The 21,270-nt window shown below is 42.5% G+C and overlaps 1 protein-coding gene across 4 annotated transcripts in view; it reads right to left on the bottom strand.

Moving 5' to 3' along the window:
• Positions 1-21,270, bottom strand: part of LOC139750241 (NFX1-type zinc finger-containing protein 1) — a 612,387-nt gene that overhangs the window by 266,882 nt on the left and 324,235 nt on the right. For all 4 annotated transcript variants that reach the window (XM_071664746.1, XM_071664749.1, XM_071664750.1 and 1 more), the window contains one exon: positions 13,693-13,774. In XM_071664746.1, the coding sequence (XP_071520847.1) occupies positions 13,693-13,774 (82 nt within the window). The remainder of the gene's footprint in view (positions 1-13,692; positions 13,775-21,270) is intronic.

Here is a 21,270-nt window from a genome sequence, read left to right as displayed (position 1 = left end):
TTCAAATATACAGACGGTGGCAGGATAACCATGTTTTAGATTGGTATTGTGTCATCAACACTGTGTTCATACCGAAATGTTTTCATATATATATATATATATATATATATATATATATATATATATATATATATATATATATATATATATATATATATTAATTTCTATACATATTCGCCATTTTCCGCGTCAGCGAGGTAGCGGCAAGATGACTGAGCCTAGGAAGGAAAATTCTCACTTAGCCCCTCCCTCAACCCCCCCCCTCTCTCTCTCTCTCTCTCTCTCTCTCTCTCTCTCTCTCTCTCTCTCTCTCTCTGTTCCTTCAATTGGAAAAGTGAAAACTATAGGGGAGGATTTCCAGCCCCCTCTCCCTCCCCTTTTAATCTCCTTCTACGACACGCAGGGAATACGTGGGTGACTGTGTTGTTGACTGGTTGGTGAGGATATTTAATGTATGTATGGCTCATGGTGAAGTGCCTAAGGATTGGCAGAATGAATGCATAGTGCCATTGTACAAAGGCAAAGGGGATAAAGGTGAGTGTTCAAATTACAGAGGTATAAGTTTGTTGAGTATTCCTGGGAAATTATATGGGAGGGTATTGATTGAGAGGCATGTACAGAGCATCAGACTTGGGAAGAACAGTGTGGTTTCAGAAGTGGTAGAGGATGTGTGGATCAGGTGATTGCTTTGAAGAATGTATGTGAGAAATACTTAGAAAAACGAATGGATCTGTATGTAGCATTTATGGATCTGGAGAAGGAATATGATAGAGTTGATAGAGATGCTCTGTGGAAGGTATTAAGAGTATATGGTGTGGGAGGCAAGTTGCTAGAAGCAGTGAAAAGTTTTTATCGAGGATGTAAAGCATGTTTACGAGTAGGAAGAGAGGAAATTGATTAGTTCTCAGTGAATGTCGGTTAGCCTCAGGGGTGCGTGATGTCTCCATGGTTGTTTAATTTGTTTATGGATGCAAGAGTTTTGGAGACAGGGGCAAGTACGCAGTCTGTTGTGGATGAGAGGGCTTGGGAAGTGAGTCAGTTGTTGTTCGCTTATGATACAGCGCTGGTGGCTGATTCGGGTGAGAAACTGCAGAAGCTGGTGACTGAGTTTGGTAAAGTGTGTGAAAGAAGAAAGTTGAGAGTAAATGTGAATAAGAGCAAGGTTATTAGGTACAGTAGGGGTGAGGGGCAACTCAATTGGGAGGTCAGACTGAATATAGGAAAACTAGAGGAAGCGAAGTGTTTTAGATATCTGAGACTGGATTTGGCAGCGGATGGAACCATGGAAGGGGAAGTGAGTCACAGGGTAGGAGAGGGGGCAAAGGTTCTGGGAGCGTTGAAGAATGTGTGGAAGGCGAGAACATTATCTCGGAAAGCAAAAATGGGTATGTTTGAAGGAATAATGGTTCCAACAATGTTATATGGTTGCGAGCCGTGGGCTATAGATAGAGTTGTGCGGAGGAAGATGGATGTATTGGAAATGAGATGTTTGAGGACAATATGTGGTGTGAGGTGGTTTGATCGAGTAAGTAATGAAAGGGTAAGAGAGATTTGTGGTAATAAAAAGAGTGTGGTTGAGAGAGCAGAAGAGGGTGTACTGAAATGGTTTGGTTACATGGAGAGGATGAGTGAGGAAAGATTGACAAAGAGGATATATGTGTCAGAGGTGGAGGGAACGAGAAGTGGGAGACCAAATTGGAGGTAGAAAGATGGAGTGAAAAAGATTTTGAGTGATCGGGGTGTGAACATGCAGGAGGGTGAAAGGCGTGCAAGGAATAGAGTGAATTGGAACGATGTGGTATACCGGGTAGACGTGCTGTCAATGGATTGAACCAGGGCATGTGAAGCGTCTGGGGTAAACCATAGAAAGTTTTGTGGGGCCTGGATGTGAAAAGGGAGCCGTGGCTTTGGTCCATTATACATGGCAGCTAGAGACTGAGTGTGAACGAATGTGGCCTTTGTTGTCTTTTCCTGGCGCTACCTCGCGCGCGTGAGGGGGGAGGGGGGTTGTCATTTCATGTGTGGTGGGGTGGCAACGGAAATGAAAAACGGCAGCAAGTATGAATTTTGTACTTGTGTATATATGTATATGTATGCGTATGTATATATATGTATATGTTGAAATGTATAGGTATGTGCGTGTGTGGACGTGTATGTATATACATGTGTATGTGGGTGGTTTGGGCCATTCTTTCGTCTGTTTCCTTGCGCTATTTCGCTAATGCGGGAGACAGAGAAAAAGTATAATGAATAACACACACACACACACACACACACACACACACACATATATATATATATATTCTAAAACAAACATCTTCTACCCTAGTCCCACCAGCATTAGCCATACATTTGGCTGTCTTAGTTGTATCATTTAGAAGAACTTCTACGACAGTTTAAAGTATATAAAGAAGACATACACAGAGTATGTTGCACTCGAAAAGTATGTTCGAAAGTCGTCAGTATTTTCGTATATTCTATCATTCACTCTGAATACTAACCTTCGGCTACATATGGATACATTCAGTATACATGATACGTATACTACATATGAATACATATGTAGTATACGTGGTATGTATACACAAGATCAAAGAAAGCCTCGCAGATGTACCGTCCACAGGGAGGGCTTGCCTACGTTACATTGCATGGTCAATGAAGGTATACAGTGACAAACTCTTGCAATATTCTAAGAAGCAATGATTTAAGGAGTAAAGATAAGTTTAAAACTGAGCCAGACCCACTCTTGTCAAGGTGTTTCCAAGTTTGCGCAAGCGCACTTGCTGGCCTGGTTGCCACGACAACGGAGTCGCTGTGAATGTGTTGCTGAAAGAAAACGGGGCACAGAAAGGAAGTGCAAGAAGAAGATTAGGACAACGCCATGGAGGTTGGAGATGTTGCTGAGGTACGTCAGGTGCTGGAGGCAGCGGGAGTGACTAACTGCGACTCTACCACCTGCCAGATGATGTCACAGGGACAACCACATGAGAGGAAGAAGCGTCCAATTCGCATCACAGATAGAAGCCAGGGAGAGAGGGAGCAACAACATTATGGAGAATGAGAAGAACTTGAAGCGCGCCGCTGGAGCACTGTTATCTTTCTACATCAACAAGGACCCGCAACCGGCCGTCGTAAGGAAGGAATTGAAAAGACTGCGAGATAAGGAGGAGGAGGAGGAGGAGGAGGAGGAAAACGAACCAGAAAATGCGGGAGTAAACATCAAGTACGACTGGAGGAATCGTGTCTTGCTGAAGGACGGGGGACATAATCGACAAATATTCCCTGTCTTTCTATTGAACTGATAACTTATCTGAAAATATTCATGTTTGTTCTTGGAACATATTGTAGCTGGGGTGAGAGATAAGTTACACCACCCTGACATTTTAAAGTTTATGTTATTTTCGTATCATTTCACTATGAGAGACGAAGACTAACGCACGTATTATAATGTTGCAGGATTCAGTGTCTACTCGAACCCTTCAAAGCAGAGGGAGCATATTATGATGTTGGTAAAAAGTTCGTTCATGAGATCTGTAAAAGTAGTTGCTATGAATTTTGAAGGCCAGATCTGCTACAAACGTCTTGTTTTCCAGAGTTCAACTTTGGTAGAGTATACAATGCCCCCCGAAGATTCGATTTGTTATGATGTCTCTCATATTGGTTTCTTCAGTGCAAATGTAAGGGATAGAAAACGAGTCATTGTGATGGGAGACTTAAACGCCCGCGTTTGTAAACCAGATATTTTAGACATACTAGCTGCTGCTGCTGCTGGCACTCGAGGTTACGAAGGAATAGAGAGGATGTGAGTGTAAAAAGTCACAGTAGAATGTTGGTGGATGTATGCATGAGTAACTTGGTGGTAGTTAATCATATGTAATGATATAACATTAGGTGCAAATATGTCATTTAAAATAGATTTGTGTTTGATTGAGGGAGGGATTAGATCATGCACCAATTTGTCTAGAGCTTGACCTTAGTACTACACTTGGTATAGAAATAATTGTTAACCGTATTCTTTTTAACGTATTCATTATATTATGTGGCCATTAAGTCTATGAATCATATTACTTTTTTTTTTTTTTACACTACATTACTAACTAACTATGCAATTCTGACCTGAGGTACCAATAATAATTCTTAAACCAAGCTGTCATGAAAGCAGATTTATAATTAACTTTTTTCAGGAAAATCACATTATTTTCTGCATCCTGTTCCATGCAGTGATTACATGTATGCAACAGTTTTATTGCAGTGATAAATAAAACGTACACTAACCGGATAAATTACCTTAATCATTTTTTATTTCTAAATATCCCATTTTTTTCACATGAATCTAATAATAACATAAATGATACAGGCTATCAATATTCATTTATTTCATAATGAATGCAATTATTCTACGCCATGTCTGTACCAGACCCGACATCGTGTTTGTGCTTCGGTAAAAAAAAAAAAATTGAACAAAAACAGGAATTTGATTCCGAATCATATTCTCGTTCACGATTATCGAGACAGACGATTCTGATATGTTGGACCCGATTGTACGATCCTTGGGCACGACGGTACGATCTATGGGCACGACGGTACGATCTATGGGCATGACGGTACGATCTATGGGCACGACGGTAAGATCTATGGGCACGACGGTACGATCTATGGGCACGACTGTACGATCTATGAGCATGACGGTACGATCTATGGGCACGACGGAACGATCTATGAGCATGACGGGACGATCTATGAGCATGACGGTAGGTTCCTTGGGCACGACGGTACGATCTTTGAGCACGACGGTACGATCCTTGAGCACGACGATACGATCTTTCAGCACGACAGTGCGATCTTTGAGCACGACGGTACGATTCTTGTGCACGACGGTACGATCCTTGCGCACAACGGTACGATCCTTGAGCACGACGGTACGATCTATGCGCACGACGGTACGATCCTTGTGCACGACGGTACGATCCTTGAGCACGACGATACGATCTTTCAGCACGATAGTGCGATCTTTGAGCACGACGATACGATTCTTGCGCACGACGGTACGATCCTTGAGCACGACGATACGATCCTTGAGCACGACGATACGATCTTTTAGCACGACGGTACGATCCTTAAGCACGACGGTACGATCACAGACCAAACGTCGATCTCAGGGACTGTACCGTCGAACTCAAAAGTATTACCACCTTGCTCAAGGATCGTAACGTCGTGTTCTACAGCCGTACCGTTGTACTGTAGGATCGTAAAGTCGTGATCTAGAGCCGTACCGTCGTGCCCTAGGATCGTACCGTCTTGCTCTAGGATCGTACCGTCTTGCTCTAGGATCGTACCGTCTTGCTTTAGGATCATAACGTCGTGCTCTAGGATCGTACCGTCTTACTCTAGGATCGTAACGTCGCGCTCTAGGATCGTACCGTCTTGCTCTAGGATCATAATGTCGTGCTCTAGGATCGTACAGTCTTGCTCTAGGATCGTAAAGTCGTGCTCTAGAACTGTACCGTTGTGCTCTAAGACCGTACCGTCGTGCTCTAGGACCGCACCGTCGTGCTCCAGGGCCGTGCCATCGTGCTCCAGGGCCGTACCGTCGTGGTCAAGGATCGTACCGTCGTGCTCCAGAGCCGTACCGTCCTGTTTAATGAGGGGGGGTCAGTGAACTCATGAGTTAAATTCCCATGGGCTGCACTTGACATTGCTTCAGGCTGAAATTCTTGTTTGGAGTAAAGGCAAATTTCTGTAAGCATTCGCAATTCCACCATCACAAAAGTCTTCAGTAAAAAGAAAGAAAACAAAAAACACACAAAAATATATGAGAGAAACTTGAGCTTTTGACAGCTGCAAAAGTTGAGCAATGTTGCTAAAGTTACACAGACTGTCAGGCTTCGGAAAATTACATTTATGATTTTTTTTCCATCTCTCTCTCTCTCTCTCTCTCTCTCTCTCTCTCTCTCTCTCTCTCTCTCCGTTACATGCTCAATCATCCGCTTTAGTTGTTTTCCAGAATCTACCTGGAGTGTGTTCCAGAGCGAGGAAGGAATGGCCTTCAGTGTGGCTGTGTATCACTATCGTCAGTGGACGCGCGGACCGACACTCCCACCCAGGAATTTCCCTCCAAAAGCAGTCAATCATTTTCCTGTTCGTAGAGTGCGTGCAGCCTAGCCAGCTGCTGGTGTCTTGTTGAAATGGACACTGGGGTTGAATAATAATAATAATAATAATAATAATAATAATGATAATAATAATAATAATAATAATAATAATAATAATAATAATAATAATAATAATAATAATAATGATAATAATAATAATAATGATAATAATAATAATAATAATAATAATAATAATAATAATAATAATAATAATGATAATAATAATAATGATAATAATAATAATAATGATAATAATAATAATAATAATAATAATAATAATAATAATAATAATAATAATAATAATAATAATAATAATAATAATAATGATCATAATAATAATAATAATAATAATAATAATAATAAATAATAATAATAATAATAATGATAATAATAATAATAATAATAATAATAATAATAATAATATTAATATATTGTTATCATTATTCTCATTATTATCATCATTATTGATATTATATTATCATTATGATAATAATAATAATAATCATAATAATCATTATTATTATCATTATAATTACTAAATTAGTATTATTATTATTGATAACAATAATGATGATGATAATGATAATAATTATTAGTAATAATAATTTCTGTTCTATTTACTTTGACTACAATTAAGGGAATTCTCTCTAACTGTAGTAACTACTGTAGTAATCATGGAATTCGTTACTGGATGCAAAACATGTAAGAAGAAGAAAAAGACGAAGAAGAAGAAGAAGAAGAAGAAGAAGAAGAAGAAGAAGAAGAAGAAGAGGAGGAAATTATTGTTACCGAACAACTGTTCTCCTCAGCCATGTATAATGACATGATATCTTCTATAACTGTCTATGTCTTGCTACCTCAGCAGGCACTATCCCTTGCCTTTCCTCGTCTGTTCCCCCCCGTCTGTGTCACATCCCGAGGGAATACGTGGGGGAGCCAGATAACAGAAGACCCGATGACCCATGACGAGGTTATCTGCTGGAGGACAGCACCATCGGGACGTGCCTGATCTATTTACGTGGATGGGAAACGGGATAGTCAAGCAGGAGATTTGGGGAGATGCTTTCAGCTGTGTTTCCTTAATTTAAAGGAAGATCAGAGAGGGGGAGCGAGGGCAGTGTGGAGATAGATAGATAGATAGACAGGCAGATAGACAGATAGACAGACATAGAAAGATGGATAGATAGATAGATAGATAGATAGATAGATAGATAGATAGATAGAGAGAGAGAGAGAGAGAGAGAGAGAGAGAGAGAGAGAGAGAGAGAGAGAGAGAGAGAGAGAGAGAGAGAGAGAGAGAGACACAGACACAGACCCATGGTCAAAGCGAGGTGGTATGGCCATCACACTACTTAAAACAAATGCAGTTCCCTTAAAAGCACTGGAAGAAAAAGGATAGCAAAACAAAGGCCTTCTCTCTCCCCCACCCGCCACTCCCTCTGGCAACACACCTGCCACACTCACTCACACCTGCCACCCCCACCCACACCTGTCAACAGCCTCGGAGAATGTTCAGATCTCTCATAGCCCTTCATGACATCACCACAACAAACATATTACGAATCTTACATAACAAATCTTGAAAAAAAAGAACAATCTTGAAAGTCCACTCAAAAAGAGTTGAATATCCTTAAGATGTGACATCTCCCGAATCTCCGACCGTGGCAAGGGCGTAAGGTGGCTGGCAGGGATTCAAATGCAAACCATTGCCACGGATTTTACCACCGCGTTATCATAAACTATTACAAACACTGTTGTATAATGCAGTAGACTGTATACGCTCTGGGCGCCAGAGAGGACTGGTGGAAGCGACAGATCCCTCCAGTAACAGACAAGACGTTGAAGATGGATGACCTTAATTCGAGGATGAGTGTAGTAAAACTTAAATGTTTATGTTCCCCCTGAGACCGAGTATTGTTCCCCCTGAGACCGAGTATTGGCAAAGGGGAGGATGATGAACAATTATCAAAGTTATCCCAAAAGAAAAATGCATTAATCATTCCGAGACTGATACGTGATGTCAAATATTTCTTTAAGTATTTCTTTTCCTTTTTTTTTTTCGGAAGATACGAAACTAAGAACACTACTGCGTGTCGTATATGGCGACTAAGAGGGGTGGGAGCTGGGGTATTCAAAATTCTTCCCGTCCGTAGTATCTGTCTTCGAAGGCTGAGAGAAGAGTATGGATCGCGATGCGCTCACACTGCTCACAATCTTCAAGTAACTCAACCAGTTTGATGGTGTCAGCAGTGATCTCTTCTTTCAAAGATGCCAAGACAGAACCAGACGTCATAAGTAATAAAAAAAAATATGTTAATCAATCTGTAAAGAATTATGTGACTGCCATTCTGAATGGATAAGCGGGATAAACTGAGTGATGATAATGTGAATGCTAAGAGAATATAGGAGTTTAAAAACTGTATAGAGATAGAAAAATTCAAGGGATGGTGTCCCATAAGTACAGTAAAAATTGGCAACAGGTAATCACGCACACACGCACACAAATACAACCAAACAAATACTCATACCTGGCTTTGGCTGGGGTGTGTATGCATGTATATATATATACATAGGAGTAAAGACATGGTATACATATATACAAGGTTATGAGACGGGGCAACACGAGCGCAAAAAATCTCCCGTAACACACGAATAGTAATCACTCGTGGGGTGAAGGTGAGGACGACGAACCGAAAGTGAAAGAAAGGGTCATGTTGAAGGTGAAGGAGACTGGGTAAAATTGAGCTGGTTTCGGTGAGGCTGATTAGGAGAGAGAGAGAGAGAGAGAGAGAGAGAGAGAGAGAGAGAGAGAGAGAGAGAGAGAGAGAGAGAGAGAGAGAGAGAGAGAGAGAGAGAGAGACGTTGGATTAGGTGATTAGTGTGCAGAACTGGGTGAGGATGAGGGAGGGACTTAGGGAACGTGAGTAAAACAAGGTGAGAATGAGGTGAAATGGGGCAGAGTGGTGAGTGTGAGTGAGGGCATGTGAAAATAGGTATAAGAATGGGTAGGATGAGAGAGAGTAGATGGGACTTTCGGATGAGTGAGTGAGGCTTAGGTGAGACAGAGTGTGTCAAACTACAAAGCGAGAAGGAACGAGTGAAGCCGACGAGGATTTCTACAATAGATTCTCATCAGAACTACGTCAATCCTTAACATGGTTACATGGAGTTACTAAGACCACAACATTACCAATCATACAGTTAACTGACACATTTCCCCAGTTGGATGATGTATCGGGAAACGTGGTAAGCAAGAGTAACTCATTCATTCGGAACAAAATGGGTAAAGTGAGTGAGCTCAGTCGACTGAGGAGATATCATCCAGCATATTAATGAATATAATGAGTGAATTCACATCAGTGAATAGGTTGCTGTGAAATAAGGCCCTAATCAAGCCCATCTAGACGATATATATATATATATATATATATATATATATATATATATATATATATATATATATATATATATATATATATATATATATTACTATCATTATTATACTTTGTCGCTGTCTCCCACGTTAGCGAGGTAGCGCAAGGAAACAGACGAAAGAATGGCCCAACCCATCCACATACACATGTATATACATACACGCACATATACATACATATACATACCTATAATTTCAACGGACATATATACATATATACACATGTACATAATTCATACTTGCCTTTATTCATTTCCGTCGCCATCCCGCCACACATGAAATGACAACTCCCTCCCCCGCACGCGTGCGAGGTAGCGCTAGGAAAAGACAACAAAGGCCAAATTCATTCACACTCAGTCTCTAGCTGTCATGTCATATATCTATCTTTTCTACCCATAAACTAAGACGATGGACGCGTCTCTGTCTGGTAATGCGGGTAGTGCGACCATACCTTAGACCATGTCTGACCTACACCGTCCACCAGTACAAGAACGCTGATGCTGTCTTGATAAAGACCTTCACTTGCAAAACTCGTCGAGAATTTTCAACATTTTTGCATCCCCGTCCACAGCAGCGGATTCCCCTCACACTGCTGAGGAATCGGAATTTGGCAACAAAAGTCCGCGGACCAGACTGATCGCTCTTGGTTCGGCTGGATTTCTTGGTGAGTCACATTATCAAGTGAGGCGACCATTTCGTCTCTCACGTTAGTGAAGTGACCCAGGTCCCTGAGATGATCTCTCCCCCATCCAGGTCCCCTAGATTACCACCTACATCACTCTGGGTGGCCCTTAGTCCTACCTCAAATTCAAAGGGCAGCTCCTCCTTCCCAGGTCCCCAGGGGTTCTCTCCCGAACCTATGGTTGCCTTTCCTCTCCAGGCCCTCTAAGCTGCCCTTCCCTTCCCTTCTCTTGAACTCGTCATCCTCATTCTCCTTAGGCAATTCCTCCTGCCAAAGTTAAGCGACCCCTTCTCACCCACATTCCCTTGACTGCTCATGATGCCCTGGGCTCCCCTTACTCCATTCAGGCCCTCCTTAACCTGATCCCTTAGAGAAAAAACCCTCTTCCCCAGGTACCACCGGCTGCTCCCTCCTTCAGGTTCCCAGGATTCCTCCCTGACCCTTGGTCTCCCAGGAAGCTCCTATTCTCTCAGCTCGTCTTGTGGTCCTTCCTACCCCTCTCATGCTCCCCGACCGATCCCTCCTCGAAGTGCTTCTAGCAACTTTTCCATCTTCTTTAAGTCTAAAAGGCGTCCCCCTACTTCCTTGTATACGCAACCTGGAGGTCATTCCTCCATCAGGTTCCCTACACACCTCCTCCCCCTATAACTTGCCTCCTATGGATTTCAGGACGCCTGGATCAATTACTGCCGCCGGCGGGCTACGGCCTCTTGCTCTGCTCTGTTCCTGGGGATCTGATGACCTGTTTCGCATGAGATTTACCCTCATTACCTCCACACACGCGGTCAGGCAAAATCTGTCATGATCACTGCGTGTCAGTATCCGTGGGACATGGAGTAGCTAGCAGGCAGATACAGCCCACTGCATGAACTCCTTGGCAGCTGGTGTGGGCAAACAAAGCGCCAAATTGTATGATCGAAGGCAGCTAGGGTGGGCAGCCACCGAGATCCTCACATGCGAGGTCTTGCAAACACCAGAACTGCATCATCTCTAAGGAATTATTCAGTCACCAGCTCAGTCTCCTTCACATTCCTCAGCGGACTCCCGAGAGCAGCTCTTGAATGAACTAACACTTCGACTTCGTAACTTTTCTAGGATCCTCAATACTTCAGTGTTCTCTTCTGGTTTTCAAAAAGTGACAACACTATCGTATACGGTAAAGAAATACAATTTTCCTATAATTTAAGAAAAAAAAGTCCATACAGGATATATAATTCATAAAAAGAAAAAAAATCCATACAGGATATAAATGAATGTATGACTGTGATATCAAGTCATAATTCATATCAATCGCAGACTTACCCAGAGGCGTTTCGTTAAGGGTACGTTCCCACCAGGACTGGTGAAAGGCTAGACAGACCAGTGGACGCTTCCAGTACTCTGTCCTCACCATACACTAGGAAACTGATGTTTGCTTTCAATAACTGCCCGAAGTTTTTTTTCTTGTGCTATCAAAAACTACTTAAGTATCTCATTAACAGCACCTCATCAACAAGGGTCGTTTTCAATAGCTTTTAATGGCGTTCTAACATTTCACTTGGGGTCGTCCTGTCGGATCGTTGTCCAGCTGGTTTCCTCTGCAATTTGCTTTACGTATAAACTCTGTATCATGTCTGTATCTTTACTTTTCCACGATATTTCAATTGGCTCCATTCTACGAATATCAAGATGGTTTTATTCTTCTTTTTTTTTTCATTCTTTATTCGAATGGCATCGTTTCATGTCGGCCTAAACCTGACCACTGTTGCCACAGCCGTCCAGCACGAAGAAATACGAGATTGTTTCGTCTTCCATGGTTCAAGGTCACATCCCTCTGGACGAAACGGATTTTCGTGGGTCAGCAAGTTCGTGCCATACACTGTGTACAAGAACTGATTGTGTACATCTTATAACGAACGTGATATTATATCACCACGATTTATAATGTGTTTAGACGTTGGTTTTAACAAATCAGTGTCGCATCATTTTTCTTTTTTTCTGTATCGAAGACTCCGATCATAGACGAAAAATCCTCATCAAGGCCAAGCCTCAAATGAAACGGAAGAAAAGGGCTAAAGAGACATAAGAAGAAAAAGAGGAAAAATAATCAGAGTTCTGGAGGAAGCAGAGAACCTGCTTTTTAAAAAAGGTTTAAGTAATAACTGTTAGGAAAGACATGAGACGGTAAAAGGAGTTCCAAAATTTAGTGGAGTTGGGAAAGAAATTGACATGACAACCAGGCGCTTTCGAGCTGCCAACGGCAAAACAGTAATAGCGTGATGCATTGGCTTGCCAGGTATCAACGTGGTCTGGTTAATGGTGGGGACTCACAAGCAAGCAATCAGAGACACAGTGACCATTAATAATGATGCAACGAAATGTTATAGTGAACAAGGAATCAGACAGAGACTCATGTACCTATTATAACAACTTGATATTGATGAATCATCGTGTTATTATGGTCTCACGCCAGACTGACTGTGTGTGTGTGTGTGTGTGTGTGTGTGTGTGTGTGTACCTTGCCACAGTGGTAATGTCGAACACCAAGTGATCACAATGGCTGCGTCAGGCACCACGTTACCACAGTGGTAATGTGCTCCAGCACGTTACCACAGGAGTAGTATTGGCCAACGCGTTACCACTGAGCTTGCAAGTTATCACGTTGGCGGTGTGGGTCCGCACGTTACCACAGTGGTAGTGTAGGTCCGCACGTTACCACAGTGGTAGTGTAGGTCCGCACGTTACCACAGTGGTAGTATAGGCCCGCACGTTACCACAGTGGTAGTATAGGCCCGCACGTTACCACAGTGGTAGTGTAGGCCCGCACGTTACCACAGTGGTAGTGTAGGCCCGCACGTTACCACAGTGGTAGTGTAGGCCCGCACGTTACCACAGTGGTAGTATAGGCCCGCACGTTACCACAGCGGTAGTGTAGGCCCGCACGTTACCACAGTGGTAGTATAGGTCCGCACGTTACCACAGTGGTAGTGTAGGCCTGCACGTTACCACAGTGGTAGTGTAGGTCCGCACACATCACCACGTCTGGTGAGTGTAGATATAGATAAAGCAGACTGTCTCGATACAAGACAGCTTAGTATATTTCCTCCATTCCTTTTCCTATGCACTTCTTCACAACCCCCTAATCAATGAAGGAGGTCTTCCACGCAGCCATATATCTAACCACATGATACAAGCTAAACACCCCCCCAACAGCAGCCAACTCACTCTCGACACGCAATTTTAAAAACATTTTCCTGCAAAGACGAAGAATTTCTAAGTGATCTTGTTCCTTCGTACCTCCCCTTGATATAATGAGCCAGTGCTCGTGGTGAGATTCACAGAGCCGCTTAATACTGTACTAATTAAAAGTAGAGACTTTTCACAGGCATGTGAGTCAAAATTTCTATATATATATAACACGAAAAATTCATAAGTGTTCCACTCACCAACGAACACACGAATGACGCTTCCTTTTCTTCGCATCTTCGTAACAGTGGGGTTTGTTGTGGACATCTTTTCAAAATCAGTCTGAAAAGAAGGATTTTTTTTATCAATATCTAAAATACTCATACATACGGACTATAACACAAAATAAAACTTGTCAGTTTCATGGAAATTTCAATTAATTTACGAAAAGTAATGTGGCATTTTTATACTATTCTTTTTAAGTAAAAAAAAAAAATATTTACATCCGCTCGTGTAAATGTTAGAATTCTTTATTTTTTTCTTTTTGTTCGTTTTACTAAAGTTGGGCATAAATGGGATGTCATTTTTTGCACCAATGTACACTCGGAAACCGACGGATACCGGCATAGAAAGTTTCTGCATACCTGGAGTGAGGACATTATTCCACCAGCTGGACCGTACGTAATATGTGATGACAAAATGTAATCTGTGGAATTCGCGTTTTCAGGTAAATTTCATATTCATGATAAAAATGTAAACATTGGAATTTGCTTTTCAGGTAAATTTCATATTCATGATAAAAATGTAAACATTGGAATTTGCTTTTCAGGTAAATTTCACATCCATGATAAAATGGTGTCTTAATAATAGTTGGTTTTTGAGGTATTTCCTTACTTTATGCATACATTCGAGTCATTTTTGTGTTTGAAATATTATCATTTGTTCGCCATTGAAACTTGGAGGGTCAATACCCACGCTACAGCTGGCAATACTGGGGGCAAATGTTGCCAAACCATGACCAAAATGTTTCTCTCTGGTGTAATACTATAACACTAAGGTACAATGCTTCTGCTGTTAGCGAGGTCATTAGACATTACAGGTCAAAGACTCATCAGGGGTCAACATTCTCTACAGGTCAAACACTCACGAGAGGTCAACATTCACCACAGGTCAAATACTCCCGAGAGGTCAACATTCACTGCAGGTCAAACACTCACGAGAGGTCAACATTCACCACAGGTCAAACACTCACGAGAGGTCAACATTCACCACAGGTCAAACACTCACGAGAGGTCAACATTCACTGCAGGTCAAACACTCACGAGAGGTCAACATTCACTGCAGGTCAAACACTCACGAGAGGTCAACATTCACTGCAGGTCAAATACTCACGAGAGGTCAACATTCACTGCAGGTCAAACACTCACGAGAGGTCAACATTCACTACAGGTCAAATACTCATGAGAGGTCAACATTCACCACAGGTCAAACGCTCACGAGAGGTCAACATTAAATGATGAAGATAATAACATACAGACATTGTATCAGATCTACAATCCTCCTAATTTCCATATACCTGCCAAATTTAGGAAACAAACAAACACACACACACACACACACACACACACACACACACACACACACACACAACAAAATGCCATAATCATCGAAGCAATTAAGGCCAATTTCTAGGCCCATCAGATGGGTTTAACGGCTCAACAAGCCATGAGAAACAATAGCCCCTTGTATCAACGCTGTAATACTACAGCGGATATGTCCAATTCCAGGCTCTGTTGAAGGGTACAGTTGGTAACACTGATGATCATACCATCAAATCCATACGGCCGGATACCGTCCGCTGTGGGCGTCCGCTGTGATGCTTCTGTAAAACGTTATACTCCTCCACAACGGCCATTATACAACGTGATCCGGATACACCGGCATGATAATCCGAATGTAATATATATATATATATATATATATATATATATATATATATATATATATATATATATATATATATATATATATATATATATATACGTCGATGGACAGGCAAATATATATATACACCAACAGAGGTAGGGATTCGAACCCTGGTTAGGGCGTCCGGTTGCCTCGGCCACACGGAGATTAAAAGACACTCAAACAAGACGTTTAGAAGTTTAGTGTGTGTGTCTTTTTAACATCCGTGTGGCTGAGGCACCCGGACGCCCTACCCAGGGTTCGAATCCCTCTATTGGTATATATATGTACATATAAACCCTATCACCCCAATATATGGGGTTCCTGCAATTCACAGGCTGCACTCCACTCAGGAGCAGGGAAATGATCGACTCCCTTTCAGCGAGAAGGTTCCTAGACAGAATGACTCTTTTTAATCTATTGCTTATGGTGCCGTGCCGTAGCCTACAAGCGGGAGGTGTACCCACTTGGGTGTAAAGACATTATACATACATATGTATATAAGGTTAAGAGACGGTGGCAACACAAGTGTAAAACTCTCTCGCCATAACACACAAATAGTATTAGTTACAAATGTCCTCACCACTTGCCTCCTTTCTCTGAGGACTCCAGCCCTTATCTTATTTTTTTTTTCGTCTTTAGCTAGGGTTGGGTTCACTCCTCTTTCCAGTGCAGAAAAAGCTTGCTTTCTAATGTGCAGTCATGCTACATATGCGTGTGTGTGTGTGTGTGTGTGTGTGTGTGTGTGTGTGTGTGTGTGTGTGTGTGTGTGTGTGCTTAAAGAACCTCTTAAAGTTTCTAGATCATATGTTACCGACTCACATAAACTATAGTACATCCCCTTTCATTGTAGATACATCATCTGTAAACGACTGACTCTGTCGTACCATTTCCTTAACCTCCGAGTGTTGGAGTCGTTGATCGGATATGCTTTGTGTGCCCCTGATCGGTAGCAAGGCGCTATAAGGTATCATTATATATATGACAATACGACGTTTTCCTTCTCATCTGTGTACCACAACCCTCGTTTTCATCTCACTGTCGGAGCTCCACACCTTACAATGTTCTTGATTTCCTCTTCCTCCGCCATTTAACATTTTATTGATATCGTATCTCCATTTAGTCCCATTTCTCTTTATGCCTTAAGTCTAGTTTATGCTCATTACGTCTGATATAGAAGTCAGATTCGTCAGCACCATACTTCTGGTTTACCTGTATTCTCATCACTTCCATAATTGTGTTCGTGCTCCAATGCCCTCTGCATTTTACCTTCACATTTCATTCACCTCAGCAACGTACATTTTGATTCACTTCCACTTATCATTAGCAGTGAGGCTGTGATTCATCATCAGTGTGGCTGTGATTCATCATCAGTGTGGCTGTGATTCATCATCAGTGTGGCTGTGATTCATCATCAGTGTGGCTGTGATTCATCATCAACTGTGGCTGTGATTCATCATCAGTGTGGCTGTGATTCATCATCAGTGTGGCTGTGATTCATCATCAGTGTGGCTGTGATTCATCATCAGTGTGGCTGTGATTCATCATCAGTGTGGCTGTGATTCATCATCAGTGTGGCTGTGATTCATCATCAGTGTGGCTGTGATTCATCATCAGTGTGGCTGTGATTCATCATCAGTGTGGCTGTGATTCATCATCAGTGTGGCTGTGATTCATCATCAGTGTGGCTGTGATTCATCATCAGTGTGGCTGTGATTCATCATCAGTGTGGCTGTGATTTATCATCAGCTGTGGCTGTGAATCATCATCAGTGTGGCTGTGATTCATCATCAGTGTGGCTGTGATTCATCATCAGCGTGGCTGTGATTCATCATCAGTGTGGCTGTGATTCATCATCAGTGTGGTTGTGATTCATCATCAGTGTGGCTGTGATTCATCATCAGTGTGGCTGTGATTCATCATCAGTGTGGCTGTGATTCATCATCAGTGTGGCTGTGATTCATCATCAACTGTGGCTGTGATTCATCATCAGTGTGGCTGTGATTCATCATCAGTGTGGCTGTGATTCATCATCAGTGTGGCTGTGATTCATCATCAGTGTGGCTGTGATTCATCATCAGTGTGGCTGTGATTCATCATCAGTGTGGCTGTGATTCATCATCAGTGTGGCTGTGATTCATCATCAGTGTGGCTGTGATTCATTGCTTTCCCGCGGTTCCTGATTATTACAGCACTATGATATTCAGTGCCGTTCACCTCAGCATCATGACCCGGGTTTAGTTCCCTCATCACTATAACCGTTATTTAGTACCGTTCCCCCCAACACTATAATAATTCTAGCTCACACCCACTCCCACCAGCACTATAATTCTAGTTTAGACCCACTCGCACCAACACTATAATTCTAGCCTTGACCCACTCCCACCAGCACTATATTTCTAGCTATGACCCGTTCCCCTGGTCATTGACCCCAAGATACTGGTTCCAAACGGTTTACAGGAATTTCATTTTCCAATTATAATCGGAGTGGCCTCGCTCGTCGGAGGACAGACACTTTAATTAGAGGTCTGTTGTGCTAACTGTTTCAACCAGGGAATATATCCTCCTCCTCCATTAGGGTGCATATCTGACCTAATTACCGAGCTCAATGAAACGGTTTTTTCTCTTTTGATCGGTGTTACAGAAATTGCATTATACCATCTGACCTGCGACCGAGGGAGGAGAGCAACCCATATCATCGTTTGCTTTAGACCTGTTCTCTGCTGTCGAGTTCATCCTCAACACCTGTTTCTCTTAACTAATCATTTCTCGCCTCCTTTCTCTCAGTTCTTTACATCTCCTCTTTCAATTACACTCATCCCTCCTCCTCAACCCTCGTCCACCACCAATCTCTCGGTCAATTTAAATCCTCAGTGTTTCCTCCCTTAGGATCTTATGTCCCTCTTTTTTTTTTTTTCAACGTCTCTCACTTCCCCTTCCTTAGTCTTGGAAGTTTCCCTTCCTCTTACGTTCCTTCTCCCTCTCCCTCTAGGTATTAGACGGCAGGCAATCCACCAAGAAGGGAGGTGCTCCCTCCCTCCTGCGTAACGCAAGGGTTAGTGACAGTAGTAGGGCGAGTCAGATGTCAAATTCCCTTCCCTAACCCAGTTGGCTGTTGTTTCTTTCTCTCCCGCATACTCGTGGGTTGATGGCATGATGGACGACAAACACACTCTCGCTCCACCTCACACATAACACATGACGACACGTAACTCACAAGACACACGTTATTCCTCACGCCGTACTTCGACTAGCCCTGCCCAGGGGCGAATCTCGTCATATGTACTCGTTCTCCTCTCTTTCGAAATCCTCCTCCTCACTGCCTCGGTCTGCCACGTTTCCTTCCATCAGTCTCTTACATAGCCTTCCTCGATCATTCACGATCTGGTGATGGATCTCTCACGTTCCTTTCTCCTGTCCTTCAAACGACTTACCTTGATCCCTATACCTCTTTACCTCGATCCCTTACCACCGTGTTTCCCCCATTTTATTTTTTTTATGCCTTCTCGATCGGTTTCCCATACCCATGTCTTCCAGGGTCTCGCAGACTCCTGTATCAGGAGTTCCAACAGTACTTTCCAGGATCCAATGAATGTGGTTCCTGTCGCGCCTCGCGAAAATTTGAGAGAGAGAGGTTCCCCAGCGTTTCCCGGGCTCCATCAGTATAGGTTCGAACCCTGGTAGCGGCAGTCGGTCCACAGTCCACCCAGCCGTTTATCCTTCCCTAAGGGATGGTTAACGAAAAAGGTAGTACGTAGTAGAGGCTTGGGTGTGTTATGTATGCATACATAGGAGTATGAACATGGTTCATATACACCAGGTTAAGAGACGGAGCAACACAATTAGAAAACCTCCTCTCTCCCCTCAACACACAAATTGATATAAAAATCACAAGGATCCACCAGAGTGTTTTCCAAGATTCTGCCACGGAACTTCCAGCGGGCGCCCTCCAGAGTTCAGCAACACTGGCTTCCTTCAGCGAGAGGTTCCAGCAGTTTCCTCCAAGACTTAGCAAGAACATCCAGCGGGGGCGTTTCTGTGTATCCTAATTACGTCTCGTACTTTTGACCGAGACGTCACGACTGTGTCCCTTATACATTTACTGCTGCTTCGAGTTCCAGGACTGCGATTTTAGTTTCAATTTCATCTCTGCAGAAGAACTTTTCAAAAATCTATTCTTCCCATGATCCACATCGGCGTCTAGCTCTTACTCCATAGCGTGGGTAAGGAAATGATAAGTAGGTGGTGGCTGTTGTAATGACGAGGCCACAATCTACAGCCAGTGGGAGAGAGAGAAACACTCGCTGTTCTCGCACTCATGTCTTGGCTTTCCTCCCTAATTGTCTTAACCATTCCCCATAACTGTAATGTAACGCCTAAACACACACACACACACACACACACACACACACACACAACATACACACAAAAAAATGAAACTGAAATGTAAGACTTTAACATTATTATAAAGGTTCAGAGCACACCCAACACATCTGAAAAAAAAAAATAAACATTCACAGAACTCTCAAATCCCTCTCTGAAAAGATGTTTAACATTTTCCATATTTGCCAATAGCCATCGACTTACGCCGGACATAAACTGCTTTTCATAAGTGGTCCCTTGACTGTAGAAGGTGCCGTGCTTTTACTATCAATGGAACACATATCACAAGATGGTATGAAGAGAAATGTACTGGGCCCTAAGATAACGACCTGAAGTGAAGAAACATTATTGGCAGGATGGCGTCAGCAGTTGGTCGGTGTGTTCAAGACTGCCTCAAAAGCGTATAAGCCACTAAATCTTAATCTCATGTGGCATTAAGCTATCTAACGGTGACTGAAATGTTATGGGAGTCAGATTTTTTTTTTTCATTTACATAAAACACCACAAAAATGGGTATTTACAGTAGAAGAATCGAGAAATACAGAATCTGACCTCAAAATCTTTGAAGTCCAGCTTCTAAAGTAATTCAAACAGGGTAAGTCCAGCTTCTAATCCATATAGGAGTCTAGCCTCTAATGTAATCCAGACAGGATAAGTCCAGCCTCTAACATAATCCAGAGAAGATAAGTCCAGCCTCTATTTTAATCCAAACAGGGTAAGTCCAGCCTTTAATGTAATCCAAACAGGATATGTCCAGCTTCTAACATAATCCAGACAGGATAAGTCCAGCCTCTAATGTAATCCAGACAGGAGTCCAGCCTCTAATGTAATCCAGACAGGAGTCCAGCCTCTAATGTAATCCGGACAGGATAAGTCCAGCCTCTAATGTAACCAAGACAAGTCCAGCCTCTAATGTAATCCAAACAGGATAAGTCCAGCCTCTAACATAATCCAGACAAGATAAGCCCAGCCTCTAATGTAACCCAGACAAGATAAGCCCAGCCTCTAATGTAACCCAGACAAGATAAGTCCAGCCTCTAATGTAATCCAAACAGGATAAGTCCAGCCTCTAATGTAACCCAGACAAGATAAGCCCAGCCTCTAATGTAATCCACACAGGATATTTCACCCACTTACACCAATGACGAAGAGGAACGACACTCCGTACTGTATCTGAGGGCTTTGCGAGCAGCGATGCACAAGGGACAGTTATATCAATGGGAACTCGTCAGATTATTATATAAGAGATCTGCCCTTCCACCAGCAGGTAACAGCCAACCCCGGGGGTGAGAGAGAGAGAGAGACACCATTAAATGGTTTTCGCACGTAAATGAATATTTTCATCACGAAACATCGCAGTCTCCAACACGCTACGGTATTTTAGATCATAATTCACAAAAGTTCAGAGGACTGCGGAAGCCAAAATACCTTACCATATTGCGCCACGTGCTATCACAGGAAGATATCATCAACTCAGAATTTCAGTGTTA

This window comes from Panulirus ornatus, chromosome 9 (genome assembly GCF_036320965.1).
Source record: "Panulirus ornatus isolate Po-2019 chromosome 9, ASM3632096v1, whole genome shotgun sequence".
Classification (NCBI taxonomy): domain Eukaryota; kingdom Metazoa; phylum Arthropoda; class Malacostraca; order Decapoda; family Palinuridae; genus Panulirus; species Panulirus ornatus.
This window is presented reverse-complemented; position numbering and strand designations above follow the sequence as displayed.